The sequence below is a fragment of the Tachysurus vachellii genome, chromosome 12 (genome assembly GCF_030014155.1).
Source record: "Tachysurus vachellii isolate PV-2020 chromosome 12, HZAU_Pvac_v1, whole genome shotgun sequence".
In the NCBI taxonomy this organism is placed as follows: domain Eukaryota; kingdom Metazoa; phylum Chordata; class Actinopteri; order Siluriformes; family Bagridae; genus Tachysurus; species Tachysurus vachellii.
Window position 1 is genome coordinate 14141806 of NC_083471.1, and position 20520 is coordinate 14162325.

The window sequence follows — 20520 nt, forward strand, 5'->3', positions numbered from 1 at the left end:
GTCAACAGAAACAAACTTATAGCAGGGTCATACAAGAGATATAATAATAATATAATAATAGTGGAAAATAAACAAAATAAATGACAATGTGATATGAAATACATAAAAATATTTTATATCTGAATATTTTTGTTGTTTGGACAAAGTAAATCTTCATAACGTTATATTACCTTGTTTGTTGTATAGAAACAAAAGGGAACATGCAGGAACATGTTTTACCGAAAAGACTTAAGTGGTTCTAAACTAGTTGAGGACAAAAAAACAGCTCACAACCAAGTTCTCTCCATATTATCTGATGTTTGGTAGAGAAGCACGATACCCGTCCGAGGTTTCAGAACATTATGAGGTGAAGAAAAAAAGTTTTATGCCTCATATTTCTTGTAAATATTTAGGTACACCGACCAGGCATAACAATATGACCTAACAATCTGAGCAGTGAAGTGAATAACACTGATTATCTCTTAAAATTATGCCTGGCCAGTGTACATCATTTAAAAAGAATATAGAATATTGTAAGGAATTTAGATAAAATAGTTATCATTATTAACATGTTTCCAAAGGTTGATGGTTCCTTCGAAATGGACTGTGAACAGGAAACAGTTGGAATTGACATTGAACGCCATAAACAAATTATGGACATTGTTGATTTCAATGTTGAAAAAACAATCAACAGAAGAAAAAGAAGGCTATCAAATCAAACACAACAAAGCCTTCAGGTGGGATACATGGTGTGGCGACGTAACGTGCGCAGTGAACAGCGAAAAGGAGGAAAACTTGACCCCGATTATTTTGGTCCATTTATGATCACCAAAATAGAGGGGAAAAGTGTTGACCTTGTTGATTCAGATGGCCGGCCAACATGCAAGGTCAACATTGACCATCTCAAAAAGCATCATGAGGAGACTCCAAGGATACCTTACAAGTTGAGAAGGCATCAACAATTTGCCCCCTCTCAGCCACCCGATAAAACCTCATCTCCTCCTCCACCTGCAGACTCCTCTCTTCCTCCAGCTGCAGACTCCTCTCCTCCTCCACCTTCAGGCTTCTCTCCTCCTCCACCTTCAGACTCCTCTCCTCTTCCACCTGTAGACTCCTCTCCTCGTCCACCTACAGACTCCTCTCCTCCTCCAGCTGCCGACTACAGTCCTCCTGCAACTGCTCACCCCTCTCCTCCTCCAGCTGCTCACTGCTCTCTTCATGTATCTGCTCAAACCTCCTTTCATGAAAAGTGTATCTTGGATAAACTAACTCTGCAAAACATTTCTGTTTATTCAGTCTCTTGTACTTCACATAAGTTTTAAAATTCTTTTCACATGAAAAAAGATTTGATATGCAGGTTTTACTTTTGTCTATACATTGTAAATAAAAAAATAACCCACATTTTGATAAACTACATACAAGTTATTTAAATGTATATATTTTTGTCACACAAAGGCATACAAGATGCATGGGGAGGCATCAAGTCACATGTGCTCCTGTCAAGAATAGGACCATATAAACTTTTTTATTGGGACATTGCCAGAACTGCTCCCAATCAAGAGCTCGAGAGTGAGGTGAGCTGATTTTAATGACAGAATTATATATTTGCACTGTATCTAAGTTTTATCAAAGGTGATACTATCCTTAACATATTAACATTTATGTACTCATTATTAACCTGCCTCAGGTGATCAATGCATACATGGCCCACACTGTAAAGAGCAACAATCAGATAGGAGAAAAGAAAGCACTTCACATTGATTCCTTTGAAATGACACGCATATGGAAGGGAAGGGGCTCAAGATTGAAGGTAGGCATGGTTATTTCTCTTGTAAAGCCTTTTTAAGTGTATTGTATTAAATTATTTTTTAATTTTTAATTTTTTTTTTTAGTGTGATCCAACAAAATACAGTATTTATTTATTTAGTAACCTTTGATAAGAATTGAAATATAACTAATAGATGTGAAGGAATATATGAGTAATAACAATTTCTATAGGTAATCTTTCCTTCGGAAAGAAGAAGCCTTATTTTGGATCCCCTGGGAAATGATTCAAAGAAACTCCGACAGTGTTTGCAGTCCACAAGGTAACCACTTAAGCCATACAAACAGACAGGCATAACAATGACATTGTAACATTGTCATCAGTGAATGAACTGCAATGAATAGCTCTTCATCATGGCACTTGTTTGTGGGTGGGATATACTTTATTAGGCAGCAATTGGTCATTTTGTCCACAAAGTTGTTGTGTTGGATGGGCCAAATTGTGAGGGTTAGTTGATTGGGTCAGAGCATCTCCAAAACTACAGTTCTTGTGGGGTTTCCTGGTCTAACAAATGAACAGTGGTGAACTTGTGACAGGCTCATGGGTGGCCGAGGCTCGTTGGCTCCTTGATTAAAGACTGGCCTGTATGGTCCGATCCAACAGACGGGTTACTGTAGCTCAAATTGCTGAAGAAGTTCATGCTGTTTATGTTCAACGGGTCACAACTGTTTTAGCAGCAAAAGGGGGACCAATATGTATAAACATGTAATTGGCATATTTTTACTTTTCTTATACCTTTTAGGGCCTTCATCAGAAAACAAGGCTGCCATATATCCAGGTGGGCATCCAGCACAGATGCACACAGTTGTCAGGAAGATGCCACCTCATGTGGGATATTTGTCCTGAAAGTAAGTTTATGTTTTTGTCATTTCATTTGTTGTATCAGCCATTCTATGTCTGCTTTATTATTATTATTTAAACAACATTTTGAGGTCACAAAATACTTTGGTTTCTATTGTATTAACAGTTTGGTGGTCTATATTTTAATTATCTTCTAAACAATAATAAATCAGTTATAAATTTGCCATATTAGTATGCAGAGAAACTACTGTCAGAGGAGCCTCTGACGTTTCCTAACAACACTGCTGCAGTAAATCTGTATCGAAGACAGATTGCAGTGACCCTGCTAAATGAGACTGGTACATTTGATCAATTCTGTGGTTTTAACTTATGTAATACATTATTTAAATGATTAACACATGCATGCAATTATTGACAAGTTGTATTGTTTTTAATGGTGACCAGATAACCTATCTGAGCTGTGCCACAACTGTGGGGAGAAGAGCAATGGGCAAACAAAGACAGTGAGGGAAAAAATGAACAACCGCCATCATGTACATCATGGTTAAAATGCTGTTGAAATAAGGCAGTTAATGACAGTGTTCTGACCATTCTGAACCCCTTGTACATGTCATCTGTCTTAAAATAGAATATGTTGTATGTGGATCCCAGCTCAGATGTTTCAGATATTTACCTTGAAATGTTTCCTTTGTTGTTACAGATTCAGTGTGACGTGTGTGACCATTGGTTTCATACCCAGTGTGTTCAGGAGCCCGATCCCATCAAGTCCTACAGCTGTGCGGCGTGCACATTTTAAGAATCTCCTCCCTTCCCCTGTTATTATTTACTATTTATATTTTAGTATTAAAGTTACCATTAAAACAAATAAGTTTTAAAAATGTCATTTTTTTATGATTATCATTTTTAGCACAAATTAGACATATAAAAAATCTTTTTTTGATAGATTACATGTATATTACACTTAACAACAGTATTAAATGGGATATATTATTTACATTTGTGGTTACATACATGAGACACTTGAGGACACTTAATCAGATTTAAATAATCTGGTGTGTTAGACATTATCAACCACATAACAGTATGGTCATTATTTTAATGGCTTTGTGGAGAACATTCAATTCATTGCATGTGAAATAGAGGGAGGTAACGGATTCTGATAACCTGTAATTGGGCCTTATCATATTTGGTGACCTTGCTATAAGTTTGTTTCTGTTGACATAAGACCCAAAGCTTCTCTACCAAACATCAGATAATATGGAGAGAACTTGGTTGTGAGCTGTTTTTTTGTCCTCAACTAGTTTAGAACCACTTAAGTCTTTTCGGTAAAACATGTTCCTGCATGTTCCCTTTTGTTTCTATACAACAAACAAGGTAATATAACGTTATGAAGATTTACTTTGTCCAAACAACAAAAATATTCAGATATAAAATATTTGTATGTATTTCATATCACATTGTCATTTATTTTGTTTATTTTCCACTATTATTATATTATTATTATATCTCTTGTATGACCCTGCTATAAGTTTGTTTCTGTTGACATGAGACCCAAATCTTTTTCAGGATATAATATAGAGGGTGTTAGGCATCACCAGAGTGAATCTGGAGAACATTCAATTCAATTTGGTGTGTAATAGAGAGAGGTAACGGATTCTGATAACCTGTAATAGGGCCTTATCATATTTGGTGACTGTGCTATAAGTTTGTTTCTGTTGACATGAGACCCAAATCTTTTTCATTATATAATATAGAGGGTATGAGAGTGTGTGTGCCCTGTGATGGGTTGGCACTCCGTCCAGGGTGTATCCTGCCTTGATGCCCGATGACGCCTTAGATAGGCACAGGCTCCCCGTGACCCGAGGTAGTTCGGATAAGCGGTAGAAAATGAGTGAGAGAGAGTGAGAATATAGAGGGTGTTAGGCATCACCAGAGTGAATCTGGAGAACATTCAATGCATTGCATGTGAAATAGAGGGAGGTAACGGATTCTGATAACCTGTAATAGGGCCTTATCATATTTGATGACTGTGCTATAAGTTTGTTTCTGTTGACATGAGACCCAAATCTTTTTCATTATATAATTTAGAGGGTGTTAGGCATCACCAGAGTGAATATGGAGAACAATAACGAATTCCAGTATTTTATTCTTCACTTTATTACCGAATAACAATAATTCAAATGTTTTCAAATTTGTTTAATTCAAATTTGGAATAATAATAACAATAATAATAATAAAATAATAATAAAAAAAATAATAATCTTATTGTTGTTATATATTTAATTCATATAATTAATTATTTAATTATAATTAATATATATAATTAACAGTCTAAAGCATCCGCATCTGACTACATTTTTTTAGCCTTAATTAATAAATGACTTTCAGGGTAGTTAAAAAAAAAAAGCAGTCATGAAAACAGAGAATGCAAAAGCATTTGAATAGCTTTGTTTTTTTAAGTACTGTAATGCCCCTTTTCCACCGAGGCAGTTTGAGTACTGGTTCGGAGCCAGAGCCTAATTTAGAACCAGTTCTTTCTGTTTCGACCGCCAAAGCACCGGCTCTGAACCAGGAAAAGTGGTTAGTAGCACCAAAACGTTGCTGGTCTAGACTTAAGAACCGCTTGCGTTAGGGGCTGTGGGCGGAGCTACTGTTAGCGCATTTGATAATGTACCTTAAGTATACTAATGTTTAATACACTTTTACTTTACCGCAATATGATCAATTATCAGCATACATGATAGTAGGTAGCTACATGCTAAGGCTAACTTTTTTCTGTGTTAATGATAAAATAACGTTATGTACTTTCTCGATAACAACCTCCCCGTTTATACAGATTACATGGAGCTGCACATACACGTTGGATTCGCCGCGTTTGGATGTTAATGTAGGTTCACAAAGCCATGAGCATTAACAGTAAAGCAACATCCGCCATTGTTGTGTTTGTGTTTGCCGCTGCTGCGCTAAAGTTGCTGGGAAACGTGACACGTATACAGTGACGTCAGACTCGATGGCTCTCTAACCGGTGGAAAGGCAAACCGGTTCTTAGAAGGTTCACCAGTGGAACCAACTTTGAACTAGCACCAGCGCTAGCTCTGAACCAGCACCCGGTTCTTTTTTGGTGGAAAAGGGCTTATAAATGAGTCTTTAGTTCACGGCGCTTGCAACTGTTTCTTTGCAGCACGACGGCACTATTGTGCACGGCGCTTGGCGCGTTCTCGCAACAGAGATTTACGCAAGATTTTGCATTTACGCTGTTTGCGTAGCGAACGACATATTTTAAGCTGCATTTTATCAACACCGCCCTCTAAGGTCACAACATACGATGGGTCACAGATTTCGGTGTCACACCTGTGACCGGCAGCGGCGGAATGAAGGAATTTACGTCATTGTGAATTAAGTCGTTACGTCAGGACGTAAAAGAACTGGTGAACTGGATTATTGAACTGGTTCATTAAAACGAACTGTCCGAAAGAACGCGGAAAAGAACCGAACTTCCCATCACTACCTTTCCAGCCCTTCTCTGTCGCCGCCTATGTATAGTGTTTCCTTAGAAGACACGTGATTATGTGCTCAATTGTTGCCCCCCTCGTCATTGATCACGTGTTTATGACAGGGAAAAACTCAACCCCCAAAAAAAGGGTTTTTATACACAACACTGAGAGGGTAACATCACTAAAGCATACTAACGCTCACATATCATTAGGTAAGCTATTGTTTGTTGTCATATTTCGAATGGACAAGTTCTCTTTGCTGGATAACTAAGAACAGAACAAAATTCAATTCACAGTTAGCTAAAGCTAAAGCTAACTGTGGTGTCAATCATTTTAACCGTTCTTATTCATTTACTAGGTTAACCATCGATGGACACAGCATGTCGTATCCCTTCATCTCGACTAGCCGGGCTGGGTCAGATTACAGACTACCTTTACATCAGCAATGGCAAGACGGCCAAAGACAGCTCGGTTTTAACTCGCCTCAAAATCACCTGCATCATTAACGCTACACAGGACAAGGAAGATATTTGCCTTCGTTCTATTGAATATATTCGGGTGGCTATCTCGGACTCTCCTGCAGCTCATCTCCACAAACATTTCGACACAGTTGCGGATAAAATAGATGCCGTGAGAGCGCAGTGCGGTCGCGTGCTGGTACACTGCTGTGCAGGCGTGAGCCGCTCTGCGACGCTTTGTCTCGCCTACCTCGTGAAATACCGCGATATGTCGCTTATGGACGCGCACACACTGGTCAGCGCGTGCAGGCCAATCATCCGGCCTAACTCTGGTTTCTGGAAACAACTAATTGACTACGAACGCAGTTTACATGGAACGAATTCTGTAATGATGGTGGCTTCACCTTTGGGTCAGATTCCGGACTTGTATGAAAAAAACACTAGGGATTTGATACCACTTTAAATTGACATGGCCTGTAAATGACATCTTTAGAAATAGGTGTCATATCTCGGTGTAAAACTGGATAATACAGCATATTTTATGTTAAGATCCACTCAGCATTTCAGTAAATTCAGTGATGTTTTACAAAACAAAAATATTTCATATGTAGAGGTATTAATTAATTCGTCTTCAGTACCTTTATTCTTTCCCGTTTACTTTAGTAGTACGAATGGATGGCAGAATTATCACATTGTTCTTCAGGTGTAACTTACATTTCATGTATGTTTGTATGCAGTTTTTTGTAACATTGTTTTCTGACATTTCCTGAAACAATTTAAAAAGACAAGCTCTTTTCAAATTCTGCTACTGTATGTTGTCCTTTGTTTCTGCGGTACTTTGCCAGTTAGGCTATTAAAGATGAAGTCAGGGGTTCACGAGAAAAAACATGTTATTTGGTGAAGGTCTCTTTGGCCACGTTCACACTGCAGGTAAAAGTGGCCCAAATCTGATTTTTTTTTTTGGGTCAAGTGACCAGGTCAGACTTCTTCAGGAGTAGTGTGAACACTCAAATCTAGCCCAGATCTGATTTTTTCAAATCAGATTCAGACCACTTCCATATGTGGTCCTGAATCAGACCCAAATCTGATTTTTTCCAATGTGGCCGCAGTGTGAACAACCAAGGCGAATTTGATGTGACTTTTACGTCAATCTACATCAACATTCGTCACAATTATGCGCCGGCGAGTACGCACACAAATGTGACTATGCCTACAAAATGGATCAAATAATCAAAAGTTACCCTCGACATCCGAAAATTTTCAAAACACTGTGTCTCTGTGCTGCCATTACACAAACATTTAGAAAGAAAAGCGAAAATGCTTACTTCCTCCATAACCTCGCCAACTTTAGCGCAACGGCGTGCTGCGTGTGATGTCATTGTTATTGTTCGTTTGCGCATGCGGGTCAGTTCGAAACAGCAAACAGTTCACACTGGTATCTGATATAGGCCACATTTTAAAAGGTAATGTGAACAGCCAAACAAAAAAATCAGATCTGAGCAAAATATCCGAATTGAGCATTAAGACTTGCAGTGTGAACATGGCCATATTCCAGCAAGATTCTAAATCTTCTGAGTCCATTCCAGAAACAGAGTCCATTTGTAACAATTTACCCTGAAAGCTGTTCTGTAATAAAGATAAAATATGCTCTTAAACAGGTCTCTTCAGTGTATATTCAGTAATATTTGACCATTACCCTTCTAGTTTTCTTTAGTGCACAGTAAATACTGGTGAATTTTGGGTGAATATCTGAGAAAGGGATGGGACAGATCCGTTTGTTTATTATTAATCGAATGAAATAAAGTATTTAGATGCCCTAATAAGCCTAAAAACTGTGTAACTGAAAGGTTACACACACACCCTTTTAGCTAATTTAGGACTTTTAACTTTTGTAGAGCTTACATTACATATGTTAAACATATAAGTTTAGCTGTGTTTATTGTTGCACACTAAATGTCTGATTCTAAAGGTCTCACATCTAAAATGGCAGATCAGATCAGCGCTGCTGTCATGATGGTAAGGAATTTTCTCATAGAACAAGCTTTGAGATGAAGTTATAAGTCAAAAAGATAAAGAAGGTTATTAAATCATCGGCAAATCTTTAAACCTTTTTAGGAGCAACGTGAAAGCAGATGTGACAAAGTCACCACCATGATCAGGCCAAAACAAATCCTTCCGAAGAAAGGAAATTGATTTCAGCTGTCAAATCAGCTGTCATTGTACCATTGCTGAAAAAATCATTATCATCAACCTACACAAGAATTGATTGGTTGCACTCATACCTACAATGTATACCTAGTAATTTGAAAGTTTGGGCCTCTCCCTCATTAAAGTCATTATCACTGCTTCCCTGGGCCTACACCAGTTTGCATTCAAGATAAATAGATCTACAGAGGCTGCTCTCATTTGAATTTCATACCACTCTGACCCATATAGAAAGGGTTACAGGAACCAAGCAACAATGCTGGATACCAAAAGCGACATTTATGATGATTTGGCAGTGGGAAGTGGATATTGTGGAGCTGAAACAGAGCGGCTCTATTTTATACCTTTTTTGGTAGCATGATGCACATAATAAAGTATATTCTTTAAAGCTCAGTGTTTCTGTGATCCATCTCAGTATTATAATGCTCGACAAAAGAGAAAGCCACAGAGAGAGAGTGTGTGTTAATTGATAGCACTTTCAAAGCACTTTTCTATGTTGCTCTGGATAATTGCATCTCCTAAATGCAGTAAATATGTGAGTGTGTGTATGTGTGTGTGTGTCTGTGTAAAAGTTCAGCTTATACTGCTGTTTCAGGGTTTGTTCTTGTAGCTTCAGGAACTTTACAACAACCCAGCAGCTTTAGCCACCATAGTCTTGTGCCTTGTAAAGCAACATGTACAGTTTTCTGGTAGGCCACTGATGGTTTAAAAAGGAATATCCTTGGCACCATTACCCTCAGCCATTGTCAAAACTTGTGCAGTGGGCCATGGGTTCCTCTTAGTAAATGTTAATGCCTAGCTTCCTGTGGCCAGAATGTGCAGGCAGTCTCTGGATGATGAAGTCATTGTTGCCATTGACCGGTCCTCACATTCCCTTGTAGGCATGTCTATGCACCTAACTTTAATGATGTTGAGTTCTCAGAAAGATTCCTTAGTAACATACCTCATTTAAATTCTCATTTGTTGATTTTTGGAGGTGATCTGAATTGTGTACTTGACCCGATGCTACATAGATCTAGTTCACGACCCATATCTCAGTCAGCTATGTTAAAATCTTTTTGATTTTATGAACCTGAAATGGTTGGTTGACCCTTGGAGAGTTTGTAATCCTTCAATTAAAAAATTCTCCTTCTCTCAGGTTAATCAATCATAGTCAAGTATAAATAATTTTTAATAGATAGCAGCTTGAATTCATTTATTTCTGTTGTTGATTACTCAAGTATTTTAATATCAGACCATGCACCATTATTTTTGGATATTATTATATATTATATATTATATAATTGTCCACACAAAAATCTATTAAAGCAATGGAGTCCAATAAAGCCCCAGGATTTCCTATAATCCTATGAGTTTTTTAAGAAATTGAATAAATCGGCACCTTTACTTGTTGATGTGTAATGAATCCTTTGAAAATTGTTTACTACCAACTACTATGACTCAAGCTTCAATAGCTCTTGTTTTGAAAAGTGATAAAGATCTGGATATTTGCGGTTCCTATAGGCTCCTATCTTTGTTAAATGCTGAGCACTGGCAAAAACTATAGTTCTATAGAGTGCTTCTCAAGATTATTTCCAAAGATCAAGGGATGTCACTTATTTTTTAAATATTATTTACCCAAATGCACATTCCGAGAATGTACCTGAGATTGTGATCTCAATGGACACAGAAAGTATTTGATATGGTACAGTGGGAGTATTTTTTTTGCTGTATTAAAAAAATGGCTTTGGTAATAAATGTATTAGCTGGATGAAATTACTCTATACATCAAACTATATATACACAAACCAGCATTCATACAATGTGAGTTTATGATATTTTCCATTGGAGCATGGGACACATTAAATTACAGACATTAAACATCTCTTACCGTCCTAAATTATTAATTATAACACATGTTCAATGAAGGGGGCACGGTGGCTTAGTGGTTAGCACGTTCGCCTCACACCTCCAGGGTCGGGGTTCGATTCCCGCCTCCACCTTGTGTGTGTGGAGTTTGCATGTTCTCCCCGTGCCTCGGGGGTTTCCTCCGGGTACTCCGGTTTCCTCCCCCGGTCCAAAGACATGCATGGTAGGTTGATTGGCATCTCTGGAAAATTGTCCGTAGTGTGTGAGTGAAAGAGAGTGTGTGTATGTGCCCTGTGATGGGTTGGCACTCTGTCCAGGGTGTATCCTGCCTTGATGCCCGATGACGCCTGAGATAGTGACCCGTGACCCGAGGTAGTTTGGATAAGCAGTAGAAGATGAATGAATGAATGAATGTTCAATGAATAAATTGTCTAAATTCCATACTGAGAAACTACAACCACTACAACCACCTCCAACCAGAAATTCTATCAACCAAACAATTAAATCCAATTTTATTTGTAATGGACATTGCTCAAAGAAGCTTTACAGAAATATAAACATTCAGAATAAAAATGACAAAGATTAAATTAATATATTTTAATACATTTATATTCATCCATAATGTGCAAGCCTGAGGCAATGGTGGCAAGTAAAAATCCCCGAGATGATATGAGGAAGAAACCTTGAGAGGAACCAGAGTCAAAAGGAAACCCATCCTCATCTGAGTGACACTGGAGAGTGTGATTATAAATTATGCCCGTTCTATAACTGTATATTGTTAAGAGGAGTTGTGTAACCAGGAGCTTTTGAGAATCTTATAAATCAGTGTAATTTCTAAATTCATTATAGATTTACCACTAATTCCTTGTTCATTGATGAAGACCCAAGCAGAAAGCCGACCACTGAAAACATAAACATAGTTTCCTAGTGGTTCCATCCACAGCAGTCCCGTATAACAACTCCACGTAGTCCATATGCGGCGGCAGTGATCAAGACCAAGTGATTAAATTCCAAGTAGAGGTAGGACATCAGGATAGATCATGCAGGTCAGAAGGGAAGAAGTGGAGAGAGAGAGAGAGAGAGAGAGAGAGAGAGAGAGAGAGAGAGAGAGAGAGAGAATATTGGACATGCTTTTGATCATATAAAGGTTAACAAAGGTTAGTGAGTTAATTTCTGCATTAATAAATTAAAAGTTAAAAAAGCCAGGCTTCAGAAGAACTGGTCACGTGCCAAATACCGTGACTCGTTAAAAGAGCCGGAATTTCCACCACTGTAGTTTCCACTGCAAAAAAAAGGCAGGGTTAAGTCACATTTTCGTAACTGACATGGGCGAAACTAAAGATTATGAGGGCGTAGTCGCGTGGAGTGCAAATAACCTGTAAAACGCTGGTTTAGGTTACAGTATAATGGTATAGTCGTTATTTTACAACACTTTTGAGATGGACACTTTTTATTCAAACGGTTCTCAGATAAATACCACACTGCCGACTGAAGACTGGACAACTGTATGTATTCATAGCTGTATGGGTTTCTATTTATGCTGGTGAATGGTGTTTGTAATTAAAGCTTTCAGAATGAACAGTCTGTTGGGAGATTCCGCATTACTGTTCTAGCTCTAATATCGCTTGTTTGTAGAATACGCTTGCTGAAGTTTGTAATTGTCTGAAATTATGTCAACGGGTTTGCTATACACAAGGAATGTGTGTAAAAATAAAATAGTTGTTTATAGACAGAGATTTGTGTGTGGGGAGATATAATTTACTTTTCGAGACGCGCACTGTATAAGAGAAAACACATGGGCTGGTATTGTATCGTTCTTTTTCATTCTTCATGTTTTTCTCAGGTCTACTCAGCAGTGCGCTGGATTCAAATGACAATGGCAATTCTGAGGTAAAGCAAAAGTCGCTTGGAATTTTCAATACAGAAACATTTCGTGCGTTCAGTAGAATTTGTTTTTGTAAATGCATTTTGAACCCATTCTGTCTGTTTTAGTATTTTAGGTTCTGGCTCCATTATTTTCTACACTGTTCTCCAAAGACACGTAAGAACGTCTGAGGTAATATATAAAAACATCTGTCTTGTACTTGTATTTCAAGGGTCCAGTTTAATTCTAAGCTTGTGTTATTATTAGTTTTGCATCTTTCCCCATGTCTGAGTAGGTGATGTGTACAGTATGTAGGTTATGTAGGCTACACTAAATTGCCCAAAGTTGTGAATGTGTGCATAGTGCTGTTCAGTGGACTGCTGTATCCTGAGTGTTATACTGGTATATGTAAATATTAAACTGGTATATGTAAATATTATACTGGTATATGTAAATATTAAACAAAATGTCATTATATTCATTATATTGTTTAATTTACTCCATATATTATTTAAACTTTTATTTGTTTACATGATTAATTCATTTATCTTTATCTTGTGGATCCAAACTTCAGGAACACTAAGCTAATAATTGATTACAAATATACAGATATGGTATATATGTTGTGTGTGTGTGTGTGTGTGTCTGTTTGAGTGTGTGAAATCCATTATTATCTTTTTAAATCCTTAACTAATACTCTCTGTTACAGGTACAACCACTATTTCTTTTGAGCTTAACGGACCTGCTGTTAGCCATGAGCTGGTTGAGTGGCGCTCTCCTCTTCAGCAATTTCTGTGAATCTCATGTTATCTGTTACAACCTCCACACTGTGGAGCAGGTAAATAAAAATAACATAATTTATTATACTTATATTTACCTGGAATTTATCCAACTGGAAGCTGCACTTTTGCAACATACTGTATTATATTGTCTCTAAATATTTAATAATTGTAAAATTTAGTATATTAATAATGAAAAAAATATTTAATGATTGTATACAGAATTGACTTGTATGCAAGTAGAAAAGGAAAAATATAAAAGATATAAAAGTTAGAGCTCAGCAACAGTATGTATTTTATTCGGGAACAAAAGTGCAGATATCTACAGTTGCAAACATGAGAAGAGACTGGAGCCGTAACCTTAATCACACTTTCCACCAGCTTGGCAGCGCTACCCCTCAAATATATTTGATCATTTTATCAGCTGTATTTACTCAGTGCAACTTATAACATCCAAATGAAAGATATGACAACAACAGGCCGCAATAAAAAGTAATAAATAAATATATAAATAAATAAATATAACAATCACTTTATAAAGGATTAAGGATAAAGGATCACTCCCCTCATAAATGATACTCATTTAAACTCAAGCAGGTGTAGTTAATCACCATCTCAATGGCACACTAAGCCATTTGGCCATTTGACTTCCACCTGTGATCAATTTGATTAGCTTAGCTGAAAATAACTATTCCTGGAGCCTTTCATTCAATGTTAGTGCACCTAAAGCAAACACTCAGGTATGGTTGGTAAGGCACTGTCAGCATGAACAGCCATAATGCAAGAGATGGAAACAAAGGAAGCACAGTAAAGTCTAATATTAAGAACTGGATGGTGTTTGGTACAAATGAGACTCCTTGGATCAGGCTGGACCACCAAATTGGATGGAATAGCGAAGAGGAAACTGGTTAGAGAGACTACCAAGAGGCCTACAGATGCAGCTGCATTCTTTGGAATTTATGAGAAAGAGTGGTCATTGTGTGCTTGTGACATATCACAATATATCTCAAATGCTCCATAAATCTGGCTTATATGGAAGGGTTGCACTCTTCAAGAAAGGTCACATGCAGTCACTACTGGGCTTTGCCAAAATGCAAAATTAAATGTAACTAAAGCAAAATGTAGTTAAAAAAATACTGACACAGTGGGTGATCCTTTATCTAACTCTGTGATTTTTTTCTAACCTGTTGAAATCTTTCACTTGGATGTTATAAGTTGCACTGAGTAAATACAGCCGGGTAAAACAAAAATTGTCTGCCTTCATTTCAGGCTGCGAAGCAACAAAAAGTGATTACTTTGAAGGGGTTCTTGTCTATACCCACTGAAGCTATACTGTAGACAAGGATGTAGACACTAATACAGCATAATATGAAAAATATAAATATAGTTAGTAAATTGTAATCCAAAACGCCCTTAAATGTTTAGCTCTCAATGTAAAATAATTTTTCACTTGGTTACGGTGTATAGTTGCACAGATATTTGGCAGCCTAACAAAAGATTGTTCCTGACAATGTTAACACAGGCAAATGTTTCAATAGCAATGCCTGGTCTGACTCTTTCCTTGCTGCATGGAGTTGCCAATATTTGGAGGTTTGACAGCCAGATTACATTGACTTATTTTATGATTCAACTGTTGTAAATATCTTACGTAATGTTAGAGGCAGCCAGTGGGAAATTACTTTTACTTATTTGTTTTCTTATGATTACTATACATGCAAGGCGGCAATTCCCTAATTTTGAAGTTTCTCACTTATCTGTAGTGTGATACAATATTGTCACACTACACACTACAATTAGCCATTTAACAAGAATGGCGCAATAAAGTAACAGCACTGAAAAATGGTATAGCAAATGATGAAGTAAATAAAGCCAGCAGAAGTGTACAGTTTCAATGGAAACTTTTAGATAAAGTTAGATGGGCATAAAGCAAAATGGTATTATTGAATTATTATTATTGGTATATAATTGAATTTTACATTTAAAAAATTTTCTCTCACTACCATTGTGACTTGCCTTTTTGTACCTCGTAGACGCTCTTCATGGCTTCCTTTTTCTATACACTCCACTATGTGTGGGTGCTCTACACTGGTTTGAAGGAGAAATATTTTTGCAGAATGAATGGTTTCTCAGCTCAGGTAATAAATCTTGTCTTGATTATAAGCTCTAATGATCATTACTTGAAAAATTAACAATTAGGATTGTCCCATGTGCAATAACACTTTTTAATGACTGACTTCAGAATCCAATCCAAGCAAACCCATGCAGTCAACTGGGAGCTGTTATTTCCTGGTACGTAATGATTCAAGATTCTCTATACTACAGCGATATATAAGTGATGTATATACTACCTAATTTTAAACGACTATTTTTAATCATTGATTATTTTCACATTGCTTGGCACAATATAATATGCTTTTTTTTACACTGAACATACAATACATTATGTACAATATAGATTATATCTGTATCCAATCTCATAATCTTTGTTATTCCAGTGTTTTGCCACTCATGCTCACAGTGCCAGTGTTCATAACAGGAAATGTGTCACATTGTTATGTAAACTTTACACAGCCTTACAGGTAAGCCTATAAACTGTTAAACAGAAATCTCCAACAATGTTTGGTTCCCAAAACATTCTCAACATTCTCTCTTTATCTTATATGGATGTGTTTTATGCAGTTTTATTGTGTTTCCAGTTTTGTTTTCATTTTAACTTCAGAGTTGATTTAACAATACATAGTACATAACAACAGAGGCTGAGACCCATTCATTTGACTTATATGATAGCAACTAGTACCAGTAAGCTTTGTTTATTTACATTCAAATTTAATTAAGGGTTCACAAACTTTCAAAGGTCACTGTAAAATTTTTCATGTCTGCTTACAGATGCCTTTTGTTACACACTGGTGCTCTGTACCTTACCTCACAGGAGAGTGAGATACTCATAACTTGTAAGATCATCAGTGACTACACTATTGCTACCTTCCTAATGACCTTCTTCTTCACTCTAACTGGGATTGTGGTGAGCTGTTTTCTAATCTGTGCTAAGGGTTTTGGCATGTATGGAAGACGTTTTATTAAAGTTTAACTTACAGATAGGTTCATTAATATTCAGACATTGATAAATACATTGTTATTTTAGCTGTTTAACACAGTATATTGAACTTTAAATTAAATAATACTTAGTACATAGCCAGTATTAAAAAAAGAACTGATTATTTTTGGTAGCAGTTTGATTACTTCTGGTTATCTGCCTTGAAGTATGCAGTTAAGGGATCTAGTAAACAAGTTGATTTTTATAAGGAAATAAGTGAAAATAGTTTGGTCTCACAAAGGACATTCTGATCATTGATCTGATATACTTAAATTGTTAACTTACTTAATAATGTTTAGTTATTAAATTACCTGGCTTTAAAGTAATAGCCTGTGTTATTTATTAAGATAATCATTTTATAATAGTGTTTTCTTGACTGATATGTTTTAATTTTGTAATTGAAAAAAATAATGTAGGTTAAATGGCGATGGTCTGCATACTTCTATTGAGATCTTATTCCTGGTTAATTGCTACAGTAATAAATAAGAGTGTGGGATTGTTTTTATCTTCTGTTAGGATGGAGAGATCTGATCAGCTCTATTAATTTAGTATGATGTCATTTATATTTAAAATTTGGATTGGAGCATGAAGTTAAGATAGCTAATGGCACAAATGCAACAAAAGCATTATGCTTGGCAGACTGCATACCACATACTAAATGCTAAATAATATGTGCTCAGTGTCAGCAATAAACATTATTTTGTAGGAGACAAAAATGACAGGATATATGTAAATGTAATAACAGGAATTCTCATAATATTATTGGCTAAAAATGTAATAATTCAATTTTAACAATCATGTAAATATTTTGTGTCAAATGGCCTGCTAAATGTTTAAATAAATTCATCATCTTTAATCATACCACTCAAAGCTGAATCCATTGTTTTTTGTATTCTAGGTGCTAATGGTAAAAGCTCGCTCCTTGTACAAGCGCTGTTTTACTTCTCATGGCTTCTTTGCTGATCGTCAGTGGGCCACACTCCGTGTGCTGGAGCAGCGCATGTTCCTTTACCCAACTGCATTCTTTTTCTGCTGGGGACCAGGTAAACACTTTTACTATGAATTCTATAGTTATCTATTACTGCAGGTGAATACTGCTATGCAGTTACATCAACTATAAACCCAGGTAACCAAATCTTGGGCTGCATTTGATGTATTTATTTATTTATTTATTTTTTACTTTTTGGGTTTCAAGCATAAAAAGAGGAACTCAAAAAAGTACCAGATATTTCTTGAGCGACAATGATGTCTTCCTCTTTTGGACAGCAATTTTCCTGGCCACAATGATGTTATTCAAACCAGAGGAAGTGGAAGGAAAGGTGGGAGTTATCCTGTACATTCTACAGGTAAGCCAAATTAAACCTGCTGTAAAACTGATATAAAAGTGACCTCTTACTGATTTTTAAAGCAGCTGTATAATTCATTTTAAATTGTTACACTAGGGTTAAAATGTCTTCCATGTGCTATTGCTACAATCCAGTCTATTGGTAGGCTACATAAAGTAACCAGCCTGGAATTCAAGCAATAGATATCTTTGTAATGGGAAAATGAATGACAGGCACACACAAATGTTCCCACAAAAATATTGTATTGTTTGTGTATTGTAAAATGAACAAGTGCATATACAACAGTAAAATGGCATAACTTCAGGATGAGCCCAGGCCGAAATAATAAACAAAAGAGTTTTTTGAATTTTCAGAGCCTCCTTCCCTGAAAGAAAAGCAACAAAATACAGTTTTACTTATGGCAGCCACAACCCTACTGCCAGTGAAACAATATATACTGTGATTAATATATACAGATAATAATATACTGTTTAATTACTGTGTAAACATTGTAAACATTGCTCCCCGATCCCCGCCCCACTCTCTTCTACTCTTCTTTACACATTTGACAATGTTAAAAACATCATCAATAAGTGAAGAAAATGTGTCACCACAGAGACATTGCAAAGGTGCATTTTAATGCAATATTCAACTAATAGAAATCCAGAGAAAAAAATAAATATTTAATTATTGGGAATATTTTTTTAATTTAAAAAATTCTCGATTTTTGTTTTTGAAATATCATATTAAAGATATAACAAGTCTGACATTTATGTTATTTCTGGCTTTATATTTTAAAAACCTGCATTTTCTTAAGGATGTGTAGACCTTTTATATGCACTGTATGTATCCACTATATAAAAAGTCAAAACTCTGTAAATAAAAGTTGCTCTAAGAGAAGCCATTCTGTAAAATTAACGTACATATATAGCACTATACACCATACTGTAAGAATATCTAGTCATCCCTCCTAATAATTTTATGTATTTCAGGCACACCTTTTGCTAAAACATGCATAAACATGAACACAAATCGATTTAGTCTCCATATACAAATATTGACAACCTGAAGAGCTCAGTGACTTTAAACTTGACTCCGTCATACGATGCCATGTTTGCCACATGTCAGGCCATGAAATTTGTGCTCTGCTAGGTTTCCTGTTGTTGTTAGGGTGTCTGGCATGGTGTTCATGGCATGATCTGTACAGGAACACAGCTCTGTTCCTTTGTTCCATACCCCTACCAGTCGTGCTGCTGTGCACAAACTGAGGTCTAAAAAGACATTGTTTGATCAGTTTGTTGTGGAGGAACTCCAGTGACTTTCAAAGAGCCCTGACCTCAATGAACTGGAAGGTCATTTGTGAGCAAGGTCCTCTTGTCCAACATTAATGCTGTTTTCACTGATTGGGAACAAATTTGTGCATATTTGGTTGGGTTGGCATTTGATAGGTGTGATTATAATAATACTCTATATGGCCAAATGTATGTGGACAATATTCTATGTATTGTATGTAAGAGAAGTCTGAGAAAAATGTCAAGATCAAGTTTGTTTGTGGCTGTGCCCATGATAACCTCAGATTCTTTATTACCTGGATCTGCATGATTTTTTGCATCACACTGCTACAACATTGACTAACTAGATAACTGGATGAATGCGTAGTTGTTCCTATTAAAGTGGATGGTGAGTGTATATCTGGGCTTCTTTATAATGGTTTTGTATAAATGACTGGAATTTTCACATGCACAAAGGTAATGAAGGCATGAGGGTTGAATACATCGTTGCACTGTGTAGGGTAACTCCTTTGCCTCTTTCAAATTGATCTCTTACTATTATTCTTTCCCTCTCTTTCTTAGGCCCTCACCTCTGGCTCTCAGGGTCTGTTGAACTGTCTGGTGTATGGTTGGACCCAACAGCACTTCCGCAACCTATGCAGTGGCATTATGCGAGATGCTGATACCCAAACGCCACTCTTGCGTTCCCAGAAAAAATCTTACAACAACCTCTGCTCATCCAGCACAGACATGCAACACATCTGAGGGATGCAAAAAAAATTATATTTATTTATTACTAATTATTAATAATACTAAACTGCCTTGACTTTGGCTGAGAGATTTATTAAGAGTTATTTGCGTCACACAGAAAAATGTCTGGACATTCATATGTGAAGTGCATCTCTAGAGGTGGGTTTTTCTTTTGTTTGATTTTTACTTCTGTGGTCACCCACAGGGCATGGCATGCAACACCAGGTGTCCAGGCAAGATGGGTAAATATGAGAATAAAAACACTATATGAGAATTTTGAAAAGTGTCTCAAAGAAGGAAGAGGTCTAGTATTGGTTTTGTTATGAGTCCTGCTGCTGCACCTGTTACCAGAAAGCTATGCAAAGAAATTCCACTAAGAGCCTCTAGCTATGTTCATAAAAAGCAACGAACTTTACATACGGTTAAAAACTGAAACGTGAGAAAGGACTTCTTTTTGACATATGGCAAGACAGGACAAAAGTACACATTAAAGTGAAAAATACTTTTACAGTATTTTGGAGTCTTATTTCAGACAGAATTACATGAAGTCCACAAAACCACACAAATTTGGGAAAGCAAGAAAAACACAGGTATGTAAGAAAACAGGTGTGTCTTTCATGCATAAGATGAACACATTCATGACAAAATCTGGGAATCATTAATTGTATTTGTTTAGGATAGCTTAACAGAAATCTGCATATTAGCAAGGAAGGGATTTTTTTAAATTTATTTATTATTTGTTTTAAACTAGACTCCTGCTGCAATGCTCTGTGCAAATGAAATACTATGATTTTTAAACAGTGTAAAAAAAAACAAACAAACATTAC

At 36.5% G+C, this 20520-nt stretch overlaps 3 protein-coding genes and 1 long non-coding RNA gene across 4 annotated transcripts; all 4 read left to right on the forward strand.

Annotated features, from left to right (window-relative positions):
- Positions 1–254: 254 nt before the first annotated feature.
- LOC132854302 (uncharacterized) lies at positions 255–1248 on the forward strand. Its single transcript, XM_060882595.1, has 3 exons — positions 255–346; positions 561–989; positions 1090–1248. Exons 1-3 carry the CDS (start codon positions 296–298, stop codon positions 1246–1248), a joined length of 639 nt encoding a protein of 212 aa, XP_060738578.1. The 5' UTR covers positions 255–295.
- A 686-nt stretch (positions 1249–1934) lies between these two features.
- Positions 1935–3106, forward strand: LOC132855221 (uncharacterized). The gene is made up of 3 exons (XR_009649301.1): positions 1935–2066; positions 2547–2652; positions 3050–3106. It is a non-coding gene; the product is annotated as an uncharacterized LOC132855221 (long non-coding RNA).
- Positions 3107–5630: 2524 nt separating this feature from the next.
- Positions 5631–8212, forward strand: zgc:153044 (uncharacterized protein LOC751678 homolog). The gene is made up of 2 exons (XM_060884232.1): positions 5631–6311; positions 6458–8212. The coding sequence occupies exon 2, from the start codon at positions 6469–6471 to the stop codon at positions 7018–7020; it is 552 nt and encodes a 183-aa protein (XP_060740215.1). The 5' UTR covers positions 5631–6311; positions 6458–6468; the 3' UTR covers positions 7021–8212.
- Positions 8213–11884: 3672 nt separating this feature from the next.
- tmem116 (transmembrane protein 116) lies at positions 11885–20206 on the forward strand. Its single transcript, XM_060884264.1, has 11 exons — positions 11885–12115; positions 12454–12500; positions 12603–12666; positions 13184–13312; positions 15284–15388; positions 15493–15542; positions 15749–15832; positions 16140–16275; positions 17246–17390; positions 17614–17693; positions 19526–20206. The coding sequence occupies exons 1-11, from the start codon at positions 12050–12052 to the stop codon at positions 19706–19708; spliced, it is 1089 nt and encodes a 362-aa protein (XP_060740247.1). The 5' UTR covers positions 11885–12049; the 3' UTR covers positions 19709–20206.
- Positions 20207–20520: the final 314 nt, after the last annotated feature.